General features: G+C 33.3%; 1 protein-coding gene across 8 annotated transcripts in view; it reads right to left on the bottom strand.

Annotated features, from left to right (window-relative positions):
- Eip63F-1 (Ecdysone-induced protein 63F 1) overlaps positions 1–22,720 on the bottom strand; it is a 40,344-nt gene that overhangs the window by 16,709 nt on the left and 915 nt on the right. Inside the window, exons 1-3 of one of the 8 annotated variants that reach the window (XM_068293173.1) lie at positions 19,466–19,740; positions 14,700–14,738; positions 14,474–14,513 (exon numbers count right to left, since the gene is read on the bottom strand). In XM_068293173.1, coding sequence (XP_068149274.1) covers positions 14,474–14,513; positions 14,700–14,738; positions 19,466–19,501 — 115 coding nt within the window. In that variant the 5' untranslated portion in view covers positions 19,502–19,740. Of the gene's footprint in view, positions 1–4,702; positions 4,935–6,063; positions 6,269–11,370; positions 11,635–14,473; positions 14,514–14,660; positions 14,739–19,465; positions 19,741–22,720 lie in introns of those variants that run through there. The other 7 variants (XM_068293171.1, XM_068293174.1, XM_068293172.1 and 4 more) reach the window with 7 other exon arrangements.

Raw genomic sequence — 22,720 nt, forward strand, 5'->3', positions numbered from 1 at the left:
CCCATAAAAGAACAAAAAAAAAACGGATTGCTGGCTGCTTTGCTTGGCCTCAATGTCAAATCGATCAAACTTGCAGTTGACTAACTTTTATGGTCTCTAATAACAACAATCAAAATGCACTATTTAGTAATAATTTTTGCGTGTGCATACATATAGAAAAAGGATAATTACAAGTTTTAGTATTTGTTTTCCCGAATATTGACATGCAATTTCTTAAAAGAAAAATCCTGATAGACAACTGAGAAATTGTTATTTTGCTTGCTTGTGGAAAATTTAACTCTTCTTTGGCTTCAATAGTCTGATGACAGTTTTTAAAGGATTGCGAGACAGAAAACGTGAGTTTCTGGTGATGAATTTCGTGGCTATTTGTATATTTCATTATAATTATAGTCTAATCCTTAAAAAGTCCAAAAACTGACTTCCTTTGGGTCCAAATATAAATGAATGTATTCAAACTTATGATAATAAAGTATATGTCTGAGATAGTAGTTGGTTTGTAAGGGAAATCAATTAGGTAATATTTTCACTGCCTTATGGTATGAAAATCAAACAATATGTGTGCGAAAATTGAACGTAAATTGCTTAAGGTTCCAAATGACGGAGGGTTCCTTCGCCTCTGCCTCTGTCTCTGCCTTCGTCTCGGTCTCTGCCGTTAGCTATTCCCTCTTGGTGCCCTCTTCGTTTTTCCGCTTGGTTCATCTATACATTTGTATATGTGTGTGAGGAGTGCACTTCCGTTGCAGCTTTTGTTATGAAACCAACATGCTCAAGTCGTGTGTGTGTGTGTGTGTATAGCTTGTAATTACACACGTGTTTATACTTCACACATATGTATAGCACACTCTTTGGCTACAAGTCTATACATATATTGACACATTGACACCAATATTTCAAAGAGCAAAAACCGTCTGCACCTTGCCACTAGCTAACATGAGTGACAGAGCCACATACCACCAGAAGGCAGATGGAACATCAGGAATGAACTGATGCGGGGTGAAGAGGGGCCAGGGCATATTTATTGAGGTTACCAAACTGATGGCGCACAGACACACTCGCACACTCACACACTCACAGACACCAAACTGACAGGCATCTAGTTAAGTTGTTGTTGTTGTTGTTGTTAAAAGGGATTATGCAACAATTGCATTTGAGAAGTACCATACAGCAATTGGTATAAGGAAAACTTCATTTCGCATGTGCAATGTGACAAGCCAATGAAATATAACTAGATAAAATTATGATGAAAATGAAATAAGAACGACAGATGAATGAGAATATGTAATGGAATCTCAAATAGTGCACATTCGTTTCATAAATTAATTACATTTAATTTAAATCAATTAAGAATTCTTGTCATAAAACAAAGTAACGTTTCATCTCTTTGCTAATAAGATTAAGTGCTTCAAATGCATTTAGTATGAATTCATTTATCACGTATACGCACAGATGTACAGTGGAAAGCAAAATGGTTGATGGGAATTTAACCAAAACTAGAACTAATCAACTGAATGAAATTAAATTACTTTTATATAAAGGAGCATGAACATATTCGATTACTCTATACATGGCTAATATTATAGCTTATCCTTTTAAAGGATACATACATAGAGATAATATCTAAGTAACTTAATGAGTTTATATATGCAATTGACCAGTTTAAAAAGTTGCCATTGAGCCTCTTCTTTAGAATTGATCAGCAATATTTTGATAGACTAATTACACTTGATGACATCTATTTCTGTCTGATGGACAGCAAAATCAAGTAAATTGTCAAATTGCTGAGATACGTGCTCTGATTTCCTAATTAACGAAAATGTCAAATGTCAGGACACGCACCTGTTGTTGTCCCCATCATCATCGTAGTCGTCGTTGGCTGTGTGTCAGTGTGTCTGTGTCTCTGTCTCTGTTCGTGTCTGTGGTTGGTCAGTAACTGGCACTTTTGAAAGTGGTCTATAAAGTTTTCCTTTCTGTTGGTACTTGCAATTATGAAAAGTTGTTAATTGCACTATATTAAATCAGAACAAAAATATAAACTTCTGGCTATCCTGTCTTTCAGTCTCTTTCACTCCCCCCTCTCTCTCTCTCTTTGTCCCTTGTTGTGTGCGTTGAGGTGGAAAGTTTGCAATCTGTAAATGTCGTTGAAACTAATTGGCAAATGCAGAAACGGGCTGACTGACTGACTAACTGGCTGGCTGAGGCATCATCTATGTAGATGCTCAAAAGGACTATGAAATTTGAGTCAATTTGTCAAGACCAGACTGCGAGACTATTCCCGTTCTTTGCCTTGTATTGCATTTATCACTCACACACACACACACACACACACACAGAAAAAGTTGCTAATGTGAGGGGTAAAAACTTAGCATTTGTTATTTACTTTTTGCTTCTTTCTTGACACTTTGTTGTCATGGTTGGATTCGAGATAGTTGTTTGTTTGTTGCCATTGAACGTGATAATTGCATTACATGGCCAAAAAAAAAAAAAAAAGAGTTAAACGCTTTTGCTTTTCCCAGGAGTTCTATTAGGGGCAAATTTTCGTTTTGGCAACTGTAATTGAGTTGAAAAACTTGGCAAATTGTTTGTGTGTCTCCTGTGCTTACACACACACACACACACACACACATGCCCATATATGAGTTGCAAGTGAAATTGCACTTGCCACTCCCCATTTTACACACTCTCACTTCAAAATTACAGTTAAGCTCTGCAAAAACAAAAACTTTGCCAAAAGATTTCTGCGAAACAAAGTTTAAAAGCGTAAAAGGGAGAGGAAATTGAAGTTGCATAATGCCATCAACCAAAGTGGCCATGAAATATGGTTTACTTCTGCATAAAAAAAACATATACAGGACTCTCTCTTTCTCACCCCCCTCTCTCTCACTCTCTTTACGTTTGTATGGCTTACGTTGTTTTCAACTCGAACAATCTCTTCTTAACATGTATTCAATCTTAAATAGGATATTTGTGATAAGCTGTATATCTGGTTATTGATATATTTTTCTCTTCTTAAGGCTAAAAGAATTTATTCCGCGCAGTTGTCAGTTGCATTATACACTTGAAAAATCACTGCAAAACTACTTTTGATGGAAATTACTTGTTTCAAATTATTAACTTTCTTCGGCTTCTTATAGTAAGACTTCGAAGTGATCGTGCAATTACGAGACAATGTTCAATAGATCTACATATCATACAACTAAACCTCTGGTTCGTATTTGTACTTAATGGCGTTATAAAGCAGCGACTTAGAACTATTCGAGTTGAGTCGGGTTTCGATTCTCTAGAAAAACTCAAACTAAAATTATGGATCAGATAAATTGTAGACAATTAAAACAGACCCTGGACTTCTAGGACTTTCACATAATGTTTTTGAAAAGAATTTGGATTTTGTAGAAGTTTCCAAGTAAAAATAATAATTCTATTAAATTTGTAAAAAGGAAATTAAAATCAAAATATGCCCTTTATTTTAGGTTTTTTGTTTCTGTTGTGTTGTTGCCATCACCACAGATTTTGAAATTTAATTTTAGCGAAATTAATTCACTAAACCCGAACAAAGTATATCTATCTATTGTCTGGTGACTGCCTATTAATAGCCTGGCAACATGTTAATCCCTTTTTTGATCATCATGGCAAAAATTTAATTATATGAGGCATACACACACACACACATACACAGGGGGTAAGAAGCACTTGGAAATGTGTTGCGCGCTTTTCATTTGGAAACGTGTCAAGTTGAAGTGCCTGTTGGCCTGCTCTTGTCACCTTCACACACACATACATACATACATACACACAAGTTCTTTGTATGAGTGTAAATCCTTGCTAATAGCTCTGGACTCCTCCCCCAATACGAGAGTCCAATATGCAAAATGAAAAACTGAATATTGTCTCTTTATGGCACTTATATTTTCCATTTTCCATTTGTTGATAGGCTGCTAAGTAAACGGAAAAGCGAAATTAACAAGTGTTAAATACAGGATACAAGTATGTTAAGCATATCGTAGATGTTGTCATGTCCTGACAATATGAACAACAAAGTGACAAATACGAGTCTGTTTCCCTCTCCTAAAGCAAATGAATATTAATAACTCCCACAATCACACTAATGGCTTGGAAATAATCATGAATTTTGTGGCCAGTGATGAGGCATTTATTTCACAACAAAATCTAAATATTACGTTTTAAGAAGGAATCTAAGATCTCTGATATCGAAAAAAAAGGAAATTTTAAATGTGGTAATTATTTATGAAACTTAATTCAATGACATTTTCCTTTACTAATTTACATTAACATTAATTGTATTTTGTTGTAATAAAAATGAAAAACAAAAAACCTGCAAAATCCGTCCCTGATGGAAATGATTAATATTGCTGATTAGATTGCGAAATGCCGTTGAAATTTTTTGATCTTTGTTTGTATGGGGTTCGGTTTGGCTGGTCACACGATTCAAATTGTTGGTATGAGCCACTTCTTTGACCTTTCTCTCCAGCCAACTCTCCCTTCCAACCTTTTGCTCTGTTTATAGTTTTGAGGCATATTTAATAGATATGTAGTAGTTTGTGTTTATGATTATAATAATAGTGATCATATTTCGCCCCCAACACAATATATGTACATATGTGTAGGAAATTGATAAGATAATAACTGAACAAGATTATTTATATGGAATGTAGAAAGAGAAAACTAATTTTTAATTTGTTCATACTTAGCTCACCTCGCACTTGACTTGCGATCGCTTTGTGATCCATATTTTTGTGATTTTTATTTTTTTTGTAGATTTATTATTTTATTTTTACTTCGTTTTCCTGTTGTTTGTTGTCTTGTATTATAGTATTTATAGATTTTGCCGTTTTGGTTATTTTCACAATTATTTATGTGTTGCTCTATGTCTTTGCCAATTTAACTAGGCGTATGAGTAACTTTTAGTTGTGTGTTGGCTTTTGTTTGTTTTAAAATAGCCAAGCCAAAAAACAAAAAAAAAAAAAAAAAGAAAACAGAAAAAAAAAAGAAACAACAACAACAATTGAACATTAGAAAAACATGGAAATTATTATTATTTTGTTGATTGTTTTTGGCATAAACAAAATAATTATAAATCACTTTTGCATATGCCCCGCGATTTACTTGCGATTTAGTTGCAATTAATTAAACGTAAATTAGCTAGAATTGAGGTCAAAGTGCTTTGGTTGGCATATTACAGGGTCAAGGGTATTCTATCAAGTCCACTTAAGGCAAAAGGTCTGTCTAGAAATTTGGCCAAATTCTTGGCAGAAACTACGCCAGCCGTTAAAAGATTTAGAAGATTAAAACTCACATATAGTTTAGTTCTGCTTTTCATGGAAATGAATCAAAACGTTAAGTCATAAAGCCGTTGAGGGGTTTTTTCTTGGAAAGTTCATAGCGTGTGATTATTTTGTGAATCACTGAACACAGGGCGAACCATGACCCCTATAACTTTTCCTCTTAAGCCCCCTGCCGACCATTAACAGAGTCATTCGATTGTTATCATATCTATGTATATATATATACAAGGAGTATTTAGTGATAAATTTGCCAGCTTATTTTTTATCATATTGTGTCATTGTTTCTTCTAGATTGTTGCTGTTGTTGTTGTATTTTTTTTTTTTTTTAACGCCTAAAATTGTTAGTTCCCACTGAGTAGAATATATGACATAACCCTCGACTCAACATATTCTTGTCTCGGGGTGCAGCCTGGTTGCTGTCTAGTGATGTCTGCTGTCTGCAGTATGTTCAAACGACTTGCTTTTGTCGACACATCAAGGACGAAGGACGACACCGTGCTACGATATGCTTCAATTACTTGTATTATTAGTAAAAGTTCAAAGTATTTGGTTAGAAAGGCGTGCCACAATGCCAGCGACCTGCCAGAATGTCTGTTTGTCTGTCAGTCAGTCCGATAGTCTGTCTCTGTGTCTACTCATCATCTTCTAAGGCTGCAGTGCGACAAATTGATTAGTGTCGATTACCATTTCCCAACAACAAAAAACGAAAACCAAAAACAAAAAAAAAAAAAAAACACAAAAGTTAAATGCATTTAATGATTACCATAGAATTTGGAAATTTAATTGAAAATCTCGACAAAATGATAGCTCAATTACGAAAGAAGATAGCACACGAACGTAGACGTAGTTGTTGTGTTTAGTTTTAGTTAGGGCTTTTCGCTTTTTCTTTTCTTGTTTTTTCGGTTTGTTTGGTTTTGGTTTTCCCCCGGAGTATGGAGACTCCGCCGCGTTTTGGTTTGTTCGCAAGCGCGTCGACTTCGAAACTAAACTGAACACTGAACTGAACCTCATGAATGGGCCACGGTGATGATGCATTGGCAATAGCTTCGTGTGGTCTCCGGCAGTTCCTCCGCCACCCAATCGGCTCGGACTGGACGAAGGCATTTTTGCTTTGCTTCGTTGTTCTCATATGGCTTCGGCTTTGGGTTTGTTGTTGTTGCCAATGGGGGGGTGGTGGGTGATTTCGTGGTTTGATGGGTTGCTACGGGTGTGGCGGGTTTTTTGTTTCGCTTCTATTTGTTTTTGTTTTTTGGTAAATTTTCATTCATCGCTAACAAATGTTTTTGGTTTTTAGTTTCTTTTTGCTTTTTTGTTTTTGTTGCTGACTTTGTTTTTATAACGTTCTTCTTAAAAATTTTGTGCAAAAGAGGGGGACGGGGTGTGAAAAGAGACAATGAATGAGGAAGGGAGGGCGATAGAAACCAAAGTTGTTGGTCGTGAAAGAGTGTGGTTTTGGCGGCGCATTCACGTGATAAGCATCGTTTTGTTATATTTTCTTGAACACTTCATATTAAAGGACTTTGCAGCGTTGGCACACCGAATTTTTAACTACTTCGCAAACCACTGCTCAAAATAGACAGTTTTGAAAAGATATACATATGTAACTCTTTACATGTTGATGTCGTTTTTTAAGATTATTTCAACATTCAAATATCGACTATTTTGGAAATATTTCAAATATTTCTTGATACCTAAAATTTAGACAGTAAAAAATAATAAACAACAAAATTGTAATTGTGTTATGTAAAATTTAAACAAAACTTTCCCATTAAAGTATGCTATTGGCAGTAGAAAAATTGACCATTGCTCCTTTGGAATATTCTTCAGATAAGAAATGGTTCGACTGTTACTTAGGGTGACAAAGGCTACCTTTGGGATATATCGATTTATCTGTTGTTAAGGTCGGGGTTTCCTTGTGGAAGCATTACATTCGGTTCACATTGAAATTTGTTTTAATATAAAGGGTATCATGCAGTCGACTCGTTGAATGGAAAAGTCATTTTTCGTAAAAGTGTAAATCTGTGGGCCTAATGGTTTTGGCTTTTAGCAACGCTCTAAAATCAAGGTTTATGTAACAATTTCGCTGGCATGTACCACAAAAATTTCAATTGTATAAAATGAAAATATTTATATGGCAAAAAGGAAACTCAAAGAAATGCAGAAATATAAGAAAATATGCAAGAATAAAAGAGTTTAAATCAAAGGGAATCGCATCAATACATATGTACATATGTATGTATGTATGTATATATATACATACATCTGCATACGTACATACATATATACCAAATATCCTGCTTCCTTGTTAACTTTCATGGCTCTGATGGCACGAAAATTGCTCGGTTAGCCTTAAGCATTTGCTTCATCAACAATGAGTTTGTTATCCTTTTTATCCCATTGTTTGCTTTACCGGGTTCATTTGCCAGAGTTCGTTCAACTCGGCCAAAATGCAAAACGGGGCAAAAGAAAGTTTTTTAATGAAAATTAATTACGATAAATAAAAAACTTTTTGGGCTAGAAGAGCAAACCGAGAGAAATGCGCTTTTCCCATTCCCCCCGCAATACCCTTTACCTATTACAATTATTCACATTGCATGTGGTCTAAAGGATAAAGTCAACGGGCTGATTAACGGCCAAAACTTGAATTTGATTCAAATACAAATTACGTCGCAGAAACTTTTTGGCCAGACGAAAATTGTATTAGAAGAATCCAAAGAAAAAAAGGAAATACATATACACATACACACATACATACATACATGTACATGTGAGCGTAAGAAAATAGAAAAAAATCACATCTTGCTCTGATATATTTTTGCTGCACCGAAGTTAAAACACACTTAAACTTTTTAAGCAAGTTCCTTTGCAATCAACTCTTAATTCTTTTAAGCTCTCTTCAACTCTCTTCTGGAAAAAAATTACAAACCAATAGGAAAGATCAAAAACAATTCTAACGGCGTGTCTCTCTCTCTCTCTCACGCTCGCTTGTTCTTTTACAACTGTTTTCCAGCTCAGTTAAGAAGAGAGCGGCATCCAAGGAGCAAAAGCAAGCTTGCAAAAACAAAACACAACTACGACAAAAGTAAGCATGATCGTGTTTGTGTGTGTGTCTGCTTAGCTGTTTTTGTTTTTGCTTGCTTGCTTGCTGCTTGACTCATTCCTTTTCTTCATTTTGCTAGAGGCAGTCGCTAGGATTTGCAAGGCAAATAAGTACATACATATATGTAAGAAGATTTCATCTCGCTGCCACCAATTATAATTATAAAATAATAAAATATTTCTAAACAGATATCGGCAAAATAAGTGATCTGGAATACATGTAAGAACTCTTCAAACACTTTTATTTGGATACCAAAACAATTCAACCCAGTTTAATTTAATACTCAACATAGGCGTGTGGTGAAAAGAAATTACAAAATTGTACATACATACATATGTACATATGTATGTAGGTGGTGAGATCGCTTCAATTGTGTGATACTGTTTTTATTTTTTTTTGATTTCTTAAAGAATTGTGTTAGTAAACTATTGTGGTTTACAATTTGCCACTAAAATAGTGTTTTTTTTTTCTTTTTGTTAAAGTGTGGTGAGTATGAGCCTGTGCTGCTGCAAAAAAGAGCTCATTGCTAAGTGAAGTAAAATTTTTTCCATGTGTATCGTACAACAAGAAATGGTAATTGTTGTGTTTTTTTTTCTTTTTTGTTTTGTGTGAAGTTTTTCTTCTTACATTTTCCTATTATAATTATTTCTTAGTTCAAAAGGTGAGTTAATGCAAAATAACTTAAAGTATATTCAATTTAATTTATTTATGCACATATGTACTTATGTTTGTATGTATGTATGTACATACATATGTTCATATCAACGATCGAAGCGACGCGTCGCGACGCTGCTCTTTTTTTTAGCTCGCTGGTTCTCTTAAAATTTATGATTAGACTTTTCGCTCTCTGCCCTGCTAACGGTAATGTGATTGAATATACATACATATGTACATCATATGTGCATATATTTTTTTGTTACAAAAATCTTAACAAAACTTAAGGGCAACACTTTGATGTGGTGTATTTAAAGTAGCTGAAGTAACTTCAACGCCTACAACTGACACGAAACGAAACGAAATGTGTAGCCAACCAAATGAGGTCACGTGCCAACGCCAGAGGGCGCCACTAAACGGACTTTGGCCTGACATTTATTGCCAAATTGTTAATGCGCCTGATTTTCATGCCTGCCATCCTCCTCCGCCCCAAAAAAAAAAATTACCAAACAAAATGTGAGAAAAGAAAAATGCCCAACAAAAATTATAATAAATGGACAGCCAAAAGGCGTTAATATAATTTCATGATGCGTTGTGGTCTCATATGGACGCTTTAACTGCAATTCATTGACAGCGGTGCTAAATTCATGTTCATTCAAGTTCATGGTCAGCCATGCATATTGACGATCTCAAAAGAAGAGTGCGTGTGAAAGGTTTTACATTAATATTCAAAAATCAATTGACAACATAAAAATGTTAAATACGTACATAGATAACTACAGAGAGAAAGATAAAGAGTGAGTGAGACCAAGAAAGAAGAGGGAAAGTGAACCATAGGATGTGACTACTGGCTTGCGCTAAAAAGCAGGCTATAAAAAACTCACTCACTTTGAAATTGAATACATTTACGTGACCAAATTAGTGGTTTGCACCCAACTGGCAATTTCCATCGAGCTTATTTTTTACAAATTTGTTTATTCTGTTGTTTTTATTGTTGTTTTTTTATTATTCGGGTTCATATACATATTACACTAAAAAATCCAGAGGAGTGGCTCGAATAATAAACTGATTGTTTATTCACAAAATAAATGACATTACAATAAAATAAATACATTTGATAAGAAATATATGAAAATTTATCAAGTAATTAAATTTGGGGAATGAAATTTGAAATATGAATACAATTCCCAATCAGTGATGTGTTCATTATAGGCATAATATTGTTGTTCTTGTATAAATTTATTACTTTTTTAAGCAATTGAAATTGAAAAATTGCCTTTAAAGTGCAATAAAACTGTCGGACAAAAAAATCACTACATACATTCTTTGTCACTAGGAAATTGTTTCGTTATTTCACTCTGAGAATGAAAGATAGCATTTTTCTTATTGTCCATACCCTTACAGAGGGTAAAGTAAAATTACGGAAATGTTTGGGCCCCAAAAGCGTTCATTCTGATAGTGAATTCTTATGCCCATGTGTTTCAGAACAGATCGAATGAATAGTTGAAGCATGCTTAGCAGGTGCGAAAAGGACACAAAATAATATCAATTGTCAAGGGCATATAAACTTCAGTACACTTGGATGTTATCTTCTTTAATTTTTTTTAATTATTTCACTAGAAATTGGAGCTCTGTGCTTCTGGCTCGTCGTAACTCAGTTCAAGTATCATCCGGAGATGAATGGTGTGCGTCTGTGTGTGTGTGTGAGAGAAGGGCGGAAAAATGTGCCAACATTGTTGCGTAAGCATAAATCAAAATGCAGGCGTGTCCAAAATTTGTTGCCACTGTCAGTTCTCATCATCCGCAGCGACAGCGTCCGTGGCAGCGGCAGTAGCACAAGCCACAACACGCCCACTTTGCCCCCACCACGTAAAATTGAGATAAATTTTAAGGGCGATAAGTACTAGTTAGACCTAGAGGACAGGAGGTGAACGGAGGCTACTCAACAAAACGAGTGCGACTCGTTTTCTTTCTGACAAACGTTTAATTAGTTTTACAAGCGTTGCGACAAATTGACATTGGGTCTCTGTTTCGAAAAAGATATTGATGTTGCTGAAATGCTATGGTATTAGCAATTTTGGGTTTTCTGTTACACACACACACACATAGACGAACATATACAAGCGGCATGTTCGAACAGTGTCAACTCAATCAGACAAATGGCAATTGAACATAGGTATATATTCAGAATATCTGATAACAGAGGAACTTGTTGACACACGACAATAATATTAGTCGGCGTGTGCAAAATATATTTGTATATACATATGTTGATGATTGGACTAAAGTACGGTTTTTCTAACTAAGTATACTCACACTTATCATCTTTGCTCATATTTCCAAAATAAAAAACCCAAAAAATGCGCTAATTGAAGGCGTTCAACGATCGTTTAAGTTAACGCACTGACACAAACACACACAAACACACACACACAGTTATCGATCGTTTGATCGTTTGTTTGGTATTATTTGAATTATTTCGAATCGGCTTTGTGAAAACTCACGAGGAGGAACGAGGAGCCTTTTAGACACTTCTAAACGAAACGGGACATTGGATGGAAATATTTGTCTAGAAAACTGCGGCATGAACAGAGCGAACACTTTAAGAATGAGACCGAGAACGAGAACGGGAATGGTTTTTGCCGCACGATTTATCTACGAAAACTCCAAGATAATGACTGAAACACACTGAACTAACTGAACTGACTTTTGTTTTACCTTTTTTTTTGTTTTGTTTTTGTTTTTTGGCCATGCTTTCGCTTTTTGCCAGGGAGGAGAAGGTGGTGGTATAGCCTAAGGTGTGTGCGTGTGTGTGAGTATATTGTATTTCATTTGGTTGATAGGTATAACACCCGCACCTTCCTTTTTCCCCATCATCATCCTCAACTCAACACACACATAGTTTGTGAGTGTGTGTGCCCATGTGGGGCTGTTGGCAGCTGAGAGATAACTGCAATATAGTGAGTATGAGTATTATTATTATTATGATGAGAACGAGGCTCTTTTTTATCACTTAACACTTATCAGTTTAACTGCTAACTGATTGCCCCTGCTAGCTTTGTATCAAGAAGAATGGGCACTAGTCGCCGCTACTTCGAGCTGTGCTCTGCTCTCCTCTGCTCAGTTGATTTCATTAAATTCGTTGGCCAGATAATGTTTATGGTATGAGATATCAAACAGAAATACTAAAAAACCCAAACCCAAAAAAACAAGAGTTCTTACCTTTGCTCGCTCACGCCCTCTCTGAATAAATTTATATGAATGATTCTATTCTTGGCTTCTTTAACTTTGATTATTCGAGTGGTCATTAAACATTTCGACACAATTTCAAATCTTTCTATCGGCTTACTATCTATTCCAATTAGAGTCTCAAAAGCCGTTAAAACAAGAAATGTGTGATAATTTATGAAGTAATCGCTTACGTAAGGCTTACCATGTACACATTATCGATTCCAGTTCCAGTTCCGATTCGCTTACAAAACCGTTTACTTTTGGGACAAAGTATGATCACCTTCCTATTTCAATAGTATTGCTTATAAATCTGTTCCTACCGTTTTTATATATTTTTTGAAATGATATTAGTAAGAATATCGGCAAAGAATAATTAAATTAAAAACTGCTACAGGGTATTTTGGGAAAGTTTTATTATCTCGTATTAGGGTTTGCCTCCAATGAAGGGCATAGGTAGGGTAAAGATTTGAAATCTTATCATAATTATTTGAAATAAAGTATAAAAAAACATTTCATAACCGTTGACTAGTGTCACAATTAAATAAACTAATCAACAAAAGTTAACAAAAAAAATAAATAAAATAAATTAAAAATGATTTAAAGACGCCCCTTGTAACATCTTTGTTTAACTCTTTAATAGTTCTTTCAGCGATTTGTGCAATTGCTCTAATTTAGTTTACTCTAAACACTTGACACTCTGATAAGACTAAATGAAAGAGAGAGGGAGAGTGAGATATATAATTGTTGTTGTTTATCAAACAATTCATTTGATTTACCTTGTAGTAAATGAGTCATGAGTCAACACACTGGGACACCGGGAATCGTTTTTTGCCAAATATTTGAACATTTTGCATTGCTTAATACTCCTCGACAAGACCGATGACAGGGGCAATGTCAAATGAAAGTGGTTAAAAAACATTATGACAACTTTTTCCTAAAAGATTTTCATGTCTTGCCATGCGAGGGCGGATTGTAAAATAAAAACGACTACCATAAAAATAAAAAAACAATTTGTCACCACGTTATCAGATCGGGCAAACCTTTAGACTCCAAGAGACAGCAAGAGAGTGAAACTGTTCAATTTGCCCTCGTTTCGACTATATATGGTTAAGTTTATTATGACACAGAAAAAGTTTAACTGGATCAGCATCTTATCTGAGATAATATGTCTTTCACAAAAACGCACAAATATATATTTAAAAAAAAAAAAAAACGAGACAAAATGTTCCCTTGGAAAAAACCAATTCGACCTCATTTATAGCTATAGAAATTATACGGTATAGCTGGTTTGAGAGTTGCCTGCTAATTTCAACTGAACTGAAATTTTATTTCTGCGCTAATTTGTCACGTGATGTGTGGGTGAGCGGGGTTTATTTGTATTTTTGGTTTTTGGCGGCTCTATCAGTTATAAAGAAGGAGGCGTGTTAATTAAATTTCACACTGATTGTGATTAGATTGAACAAAAAAAAAAAAAAAAAAAAAAAAAAATGAAACATACAAACAAAAGGCAACTAAACGAAACGCCACTAGTCATTGTATTTTGCAATTGATAAACACCTACAGAAATTGGCAAAAATGAAAAATATTAAATATATTAAGGTGTCAGTTGGTCAGTCTATTGCACCTGCCATCTAAACGCTTATCTAAAAATATTTGGCGGCATGTCCCCCGCAAAAAACAACGAGACAAGCAAAAGAGGCGGGGCGGAGCATGCGGAACAACAGAGATGAATCCAATTTATACTCTTCCCTAATGAAGATGAAGGAAAATGTATTTATGCATTAGTTTTTTTTAAACCTGAATTCTCTACTAAACAGAATCTAGATGAAATTCTCAGAAGATAGAGTTGACTTACAAGAGATTATATAGAAAGAGAACCTCACCGATTAAAAAATAACAAGTTCTGAGGATTTGAGCCCAAGAAAAATACTAAAAGATGTTGACTTTCTAGTTTTTGTGGTAACAGTGAGATGATGTCGAAATGTCAAGATGACTTCCTTCTGTTTCTCCCCATTTAAATCCTCATATTCTTTGCCTTCTTTGCATTTTGTATAAAGATTACTACATACTAAATATAAATATTTGGAATTAAATGATAATTTAAAGGTCAATTACTTTTGCCAAAAGCAAATTGATTTCCAAATATTTATTTTTCAAATTTCAAGCGGTCAATAATATTGGCACTTACCTTTGATTTCAACTTCTGTGAATGGTTTCTTCTTGACAGACTTTTGGACAGGCCACAAAAAGGAACATGGAGAAAATCAAAATGAAAATAAAAGGAAAAATCGCAATTCAAATAAGTGAAATATGTGACCAAAAAAGGCACAAAAATTGAAATTAAATAAAATTGAAATTGAAAAAAGAATTCTCACAGTTTTCATTGTTTGTGTGTGTGTCTTATTGCTGTTTACCTTGGTGGCACGTTTGCCCAGCAGCGCTGTACCCAGCATCTGTAAAATAAAATAAAAGCAAACCAAAATCAATACAAAATATATACTAACACATTTTTATATTATATATATACTATATAAATATTGTTTGTGGTTTTCAAAAAAAAAAAAAAAAAAAACACTAAATTGCATGCGTCTCTGTCTATAAATTTTCTCGTCTTTTACTCGTTGGCGGCCGGCAAAGACTCAAGCGAAATGTTGGTCTGTCAATTGGGAATTGTAGCATACTTTTCAGCACTAATGAATATTTGCCAATATTTAGTTAGCCACATTGGGCCCAAAAGCCAATATTTTGGCATAAAGTTGAAAAATTCATCAAAACAAAACCAAGGAACAATCCATAACATCGATATTACAAAGCGAACCCGAAAACGGAACAGGATTTTGAATCGGTCTCATTACTTGGTGCTAGAACGAAACTGTATAGATATGTATACGCAATGTTTTTGTTTTCCATTTTCTTTACTGTTTACCTAAGATGAAAACGAGTTGAAAGACTCGATGACACAAAAAACTGTCTTTTGGTCCCAATGTACTTAGGTAGGAATGTATTTTTTTTATTTTGGTTTATTTTTGACATTTAGTTTATTACGTCGTTATTTGCTGTAAATGTTAAAATACTCAATTTTATATTTAGTTCAATTTTATTTTGGTTTTTGTAAAGAATTTCAAGCATTTGTCTCCCCCAAAATAAGTGTTTGCTTATTTGTTTTTTAATTTTGGTTTGTTCTGATTGATGAAAGAAAATGGTCCAAAGAACATTTAAGAAAAATTTAATCAATTGGCACTCGGACGACATTTACAGTTGGCATATCGGGCAATAAATAAAAACACCATATATGTAAGTATGTATATATGTGCATAAGTAAGTAAGTAGATACATATGTAATGTATTTGCAAATAAATTAAATACACTTACATTTATATGTATGTATGTATGTATATACATTTATTTCGATGTAGAAATTTTGGTGAAATAAATATTATACAGTTCAAATTTGGTCAAAATGAAAAGTATTTCAACAATTTTGATTAATTACAAAAATGCTAAAAATACACACTACAACATACGCACACACACATACAAAAAAATAATGCATATATATTTTGAATTACGCTTGATTCCATTTTATTTTCTTTTTGCTTTTCTTCTCTTTTTGTGTGTCAAATAAAATTGTAAATGCATTTCCATTTGTCAGATTTTTAATAATTACCAGCAAATGGAATTAAATAAACAAAAACATACAAAAATTGTAGGTGAAACAACAAAATTTGAGTACTTTAAATAGTTTTATTGACTATTTAAATAAAAATCTATTTGTGTGTAGGACAATTTTCAACTAATAAAAATAAAAATATTCGCAAATTGTTGGAAATGTCTTTTTAATTCAAACAAAATTTATATATTTAATAAATAATCGTTTTTAATAGAGTTCGGTGTGTATCTGTGTGTGGGTGCGTGTTTTGTTGTTGTTGTTCTTATACCCTTGCCAAAGAAAGGTTACATATAAATCGATTAGGAATTCGACGTCAGCACTATAAACAATAAATGTTGAAATTCCAACGAAATAACTGAAAATTGTCAGAGTATATGTAAAAAGGCAGGGTATACAGACTTCGACAAGGCTAAATTATTCTTTATACTTTGATGATGATGATGACTTCGCCTTGTCAAAATCATAAATTTCGTGCTAATACAAGCAGGTATTTTGTTCTCTTCTTCTTTTCTTTGTTATTCATAAATTTTGGAACAAAGTTCATAAAAGACAAGGATGAATACATAAAAATTCTGTTGATGACGATGTAGACGAAATTATTGTCAACAAGACAAGCTAAAAACAAACCGATGAAATCTAGACAAAACTTTACCCATAAATATTTCCTATTAGCCAGTACACATTTAAACAATATATTTTTGTCATTGTTTTGTGTAGCTTTAGAATACGTTAAAAAAACCTTTAAGGATGACAGAGAGTTCTTATTGGTTAATTCGTTCAAAAGGATTTTTAAAGACATGTGGCTAACTCAATCTTTTTAGGGAAAGATTTGAGCATAAACAAAGTGTGCCTATGGGCAATACTGACCCCCAAAGTGTTTTATTTTTTATCTACATTCAGTTTTAACATTATTTAAAACCGTCGAAATCAAATCATCCAAATAGTTTGGCTTTGATACCATTTTAAATTGAAGGCATTTTTGAGTAACTTTTGCTGTAGTATTTTGTCCCTAAAGATGAAAAAGTTATAAACGTTTCGTACAAAAGTCTTTTATTTAAAGTTAATGAATTTTTTACACTTTAAAATGGGCTTAATCTTTAAGTAGTGAAAAATAAAGCCTAAGGCCGTCCGCTAATTGTTAAAAGTAAGTCCCAATTGTATTGAATCTGATTGATGATGGAAAAGGTTTTACTATTCCTTTTATAGAAATCCATTAAGTTATATATTTTGCAAACTTTTCATCAAATTAAAAATAACCATTTTTGCTTTGGAAAGCAATTAACAAATAAGTAGAGAAAGAAAAAAATCTTTATAATTGCTGTTTTGTTTAAATTCTTCATAAATATTTTTTAGTAAACAATAACTTGTCTGTTGTTTGGTTTGTTTTTTTTTTTTTTTTTTTTTTTTAATGCCATGGCAAACATTGAGCAGTTGCCGCCGCCCTCCGTCCGCCGTCTGACAACTAAGCATTATGATGATGCTAAAATGTATCGAAAGGAACATTAAGAAGCCATTACGAAAAATATCTGATGCTCTTCAATAGACTGAGTGCGAGTACGCAGCAGCTAGCGGCAAAATGCTAATTTGCAGCCAAGATATATGTAAATATGAATGTATATACATATGTGCACATAGTATATCCCTAATATGTATGTATATAAATACATATACTATGTGCACTTTTAATGATGTGTTTTTGGCTACAATGTTCAATTTTTTTTTTGGCTTTCTGAGTTTTATGACCTACCCCGGCATGGCACGGCACGGCATGGTATGGTTAAATGGAGACCCATAAATGTTGTCGATCAATTCGAGCGTCATTTGTGATAGTGTAAAAAGATTTTGTTCCTCTCCCCAATCCCCAGTCCATATGACCCCCTCTTCCCTAGCATTTTTAAAATGGTGCACACAAAATGTCCACTCAAAGTTGTTAAATGAAAATGATGCAGAAATTACTAGAGTAACATGAGTTTTATTGGTGAAAAATAAAAAACATTCTGTCCAAGGAGTCGTTCCTATAATCTTCCATCTCAAGATAATCAATAACACCCCATAAAAAATGTGAAAAGATGTGCAAAGACAAATTTAAGTCTATTAAATACTTTGTTTTTGCCTAAAGTAAATTATTTGCAATGTAATAATTTGTTTGGCATTTTAAATATTGAACAAGTTATTAAAATAAGAATTTTAACACTTTTAACACTTATCTTAAATCTACATATATAAAGCAAAGGTTAAAGATCGGTTTAGGTTGGGCCCCTTTAAATGAATAATATATCAGTTGAAATTTAAGTTTCTCTATATTAAGATCATGAATCAAGTGTGGTGATCAGGATCGTCAGGGGAGAAAGAATATTTTATCTCTTAAAGGGAGGAAGTTTGGGTATCTGAACACGCCTGGTAATTTATGTTTTTCCAATAATTGTGGACCCTTTAAGTTTTCGTGGGAGTCGTATAATTTGGCAAAAATTACAAAATGTTTGAAACCAAAAATCTTGTGAAGTTGAAAAATTTTATCCAAGATTGTTTCTTGGAAATAGATTCTTTTCATACATTGAATAAAGCACTTAAATTTATATATGTATATTTCTAAATAGCAGACAAAGTAAAGTTGTATTGATTAAAAATATTTAAGCATATTAAGTTTCCTTTAATATTGATAACTAGTTGAATCATCTGCTTGCATATATATAAATACATATAAATGTATATGCATATAGTATTTGCTGTTTATTCAAATATATATTTTGTTTCGTTTGTGCGACGGCGTGAAGCGATCAAATGATCTGTCTGGCCCGATGTTGCGACCACTCGAAAGCTAAACAAGCTATAAAATATGGGACTAATATTTGTTATAAAAATTATTTATAGCCCCCCAAAACAAAACCAAAACAAGTCAGAAGCGAGGTCGGGGAGAGGCGGAGCGGCGGCAAAGAAGTCAACAAAATTAATATTGAAAAGAAAGGAAAAAGGAAAAAAAAGTGAAAAGAAAAAGCAAATATTGTGAGATATAAATACATACATATATAGAAGTATCTACCACATCTGAGCAAACTGCAAACGCAGTGTTTAATATTGCCTTTCCCTTAATTTAAAAGCAATTAAATAAATATTTACACAAATGCGAGCCGAGTCGGGCAGGTAACGTTTACGTTAAATTTAAAAAGATCACTTGATAATGGCCCAAATGCGAGGGGCCATTCAACGCTAAGAGGTCTATCAATTACATCAAAGTTTTGATGACTTTAGCTTGAAAAAGTCTCAGAAAAAAAAAAACGATTTCAGGGAGGGGAAGAAGCCTCTAACGTCGATCGGTCTTCACTTGAGTCGTTTGAACAGGTGAGCTGAGAAGGAGCAAAGTGCAAAGTGAAATATGCCAAACAGAGGCACTTTAAATAACCGTGTTGACTGTCGAACGATTTTTATTTGCTACTTATAAAACGATCCTCGTAATATATAAAGGAAAAGAAAGAAGAGTCTCTTGGTTTTTGCGGGGCTCCTTTTACTCACCTTTAGCTGATGACGTAGTCCACTCATGGGACTCATTCAATATTGATAACCCAAAGCAAAAAAAAGAAGAAGACAAAGAAGAAGCGTAAAATCAAACAAATCGCCTAAAGGCCCGGTGGCGTATGAGTAATATTTATTTTATTTATTTTATATGATTTTTCTTTTTTTAACTTGGCCTAGTTTAATTGTTGTTTAGTTTTCTTTTTGTATAACCTTTTTGTTTTTTTTATTGTTTTATTTGTTAACACTTTTCACTTTGGCACAAAAAAAATATATAATACGTATGGATAAAATTTGTATTTATGATAATTTCAAGTTTTAATTTTAATATATGCAATTATGTATATTGTTATTATTTATCTTCTTGCTAGAACTTGTTTCAAAACAAAAAAAGAGTTTGACTACTGTGATTATTATTATTTTAATTTATTTATTTAATTTTTTTTTTTATTATTTTCTATGTTTTTATTTATTGTATGCGCCCGCTTGCTTGCTGCTTGATCGTTTCGCCACGGAATACCAAACAAAATTGAGCGTTTCATGCGCTTCAACGCGCTCAAAAAGGCAAACCGAAATGTTGCCGAAACAACAACTGAAAAACATACAAAAAAAAAAAAAAATACAACAAAAAAAATTGTGAGAGCCAAATGAGACAGAAAACAAAAACAAGCAGTAAACCGGCAGGCAGCTAGGCAGTCAGTCAGGCAGCTGCTCTGCCAGACATATTGTTGTTGCTTTTTTCACAAATTTACGAAATCCCCTTTTCGTTTTTGTTAATTTGAATTTTTTGTGTGTGTGATTTTTTTTAGAATCTTTTGGCTACACACTTTCTCGCAGTAGTTTGGGAGCAAATGAAACTTGTAAATAGGTTCATTTTGGCCAGAAATTTGTCACTGCAAATGTTTCCTTTTTTTCCCCCAAAAGTTGTGGAAAAACATTGAGTAATGCTTTGTCCCGAAAAGTCTGAATAGATTTCAAAAACTAGTTTAAAATGTTGGTGAACTTTTTCATTAAACTAATCAAGAAACTTTTCGTGACTTCAAGAACTCGAGAAGTGTAAAAACATAAAAATCGTAGTCAAAAATAAAGCAGACTACTTATGAAAGGATTTTGAAATATTAAGAGTCCCTTTAATTCCTCTCTAATTGATAGTTTAGTCTTTTATAAGTGTATACAAAGTTCGTTTTCGTTTTAAGAATATTGTATGACCCTTTAAGTTTATGTATTATCATTGAAATGAGCCGGCTTTAAAATCTTGCAACTCTCATTATACAGACATATGTATTTCTGAATGTAGATTCTTATGTTTGATTATTTCGCATACTCTCCGACGTGCTCTTTGCGTATTTTGTTTATTCCAAACAATTTATTGAGTAGCATTGGGCGTTGAAATCTCAAAGTCAAAATCATGTATACCATACCATAAAAAAAAAAGAAGCAGCCATCAGATGAGAAAACTCAAAACTTAGCATAGATTTTTCATTATTATTTGTTGGTTTTAAATTTAAACTTTTTATTGAACATGGATTATATAAACATATTATTATTGTTGTAGCTATTGCTGCTGCTGCTGCTGCTATTTACATAGCTATATTTAGCTGCAAGTCCATTCAACCCGCGAGAAGAGCAACAACAACAACAGAAACAACAACAAAAAGTGTGACAAATGCGAGAAAATGAGCAAAATCTGCATGGTAAAAGTGCATATGATTTATTTTTGGCCCACAGCCACGCCTCAAATCATATCAGTATATAATATGTATTAATATAAGTGTTTGAGTGTGTGTGTAGATGTGTACCTGTGTATGCCAGCTAAAAGAAGGAGAGCCCACAAAAAAGAGAGCTGAAAGTGCTTTGATAATTTTAATTAGGCAGCTGTCGCATGTATTTGTCGTGCCAAAGGTGAGGAGACTTTCAATACACGCGCAATACACACACTCACACACACACACACATATGCATACCTAAGTTTAGGTTTACTCTGCGTATACGCAATGAGTTGCAGTTATTTATTCATTTTTAGTTTCTTCCACAAAATCCGAGCCATTTAGTGCTTTAGACTTTTTCACAATCACTTTTAGTATATTTATTTTGGTTTCAATATATTTAAGGGTGTTCCTTAAACATTAAAGTTATATTTTTTACTCTTATATTCTTTAAATTTTTTTTAGAACATTTAATCATTGCGTTTGGAGTAGCTAAAATCTGCAGATCTTAGCCAAATTGCATCACAATGGGTACTTTTAGGGTAAGACACAAAAAGATTGTTTAGTCCAAATTGTTAGGACATATCTCTGTTCAAAAAGTTATGGATTAAAAAATCTGATAAATTCTCTGCTAGGGACACCCTAAAATACATATATGCATCGTTTCATTAGCTCAATATGGGGAGGAAATATTTTAGTATTACTTTGTTGTCCTCATTTTAATGTAGCATATTTAATAACAAAATGTAAATTCTAGTTCAATACTTAGTTAACATCCCAAGTATATAAATGTGAATAGGATATATGTACATTAGGCCTATTAACTGAGTGTTGACTTAATGCATCAACAAACATCTTTGTAGCCTTTTATTAAAGTAAATTAAGTCATTTCTATTTCTTTTTGTTTTTTGTAGTGCCTAATTGCTTACGGTTCAATTGGCTCACCCCGAGAAATGTATGTACATATATACGTATCTATATCAATATGTGCCTACTCATCTACTTAACTGAGATAATTTTCTTTTCATTCTCTCATTCATTTCAAATGCAGAACACGTACTTTCACCCATTTTGTGTTGTAATTCACAAAGTGTGAAAACAATTGCTTTCGGTATATTGAACTTTGAGATGTCTTTTGTCTGGCCTGTCTCTGTGTTTTTTTTTTTTTTTTTCTACATAGTCAAAGCTGATGCTTTGAACCCAAAAAAAAAAAAAAAAAAAAAATAAAAAAGAAACACAAAATGAAAATCTTATCAATCAAGACATGTGTTTCTTGTCTACCCGTTTAAAAAGTATATACATATAAATATATTCGAATGAAGTGTATGATTATAATCGAATATGAAACGAAACCCTTGCAGAGAGTATAATAATTTTATCCATACATATGTTTGTAACGCAGAGATGCAGACGTTTCCTCGTCTATGTTCCTGATCCATTCAAGCTAATGAACGATCATTTTCATTATAATCTCAAAATGACATTTAAAAAAATATAAAGTTGAGACAAATTGAATTTAAAATCAAATTGTATCCATTTAAAATACTTT

Source organism: Drosophila tropicalis, unplaced genomic scaffold (assembly GCF_018151085.1).
Source record: "Drosophila tropicalis isolate 14030-0801.00 unplaced genomic scaffold, ASM1815108v1 contig_694, whole genome shotgun sequence".
Taxonomy (NCBI): domain Eukaryota; kingdom Metazoa; phylum Arthropoda; class Insecta; order Diptera; family Drosophilidae; genus Drosophila; species Drosophila tropicalis.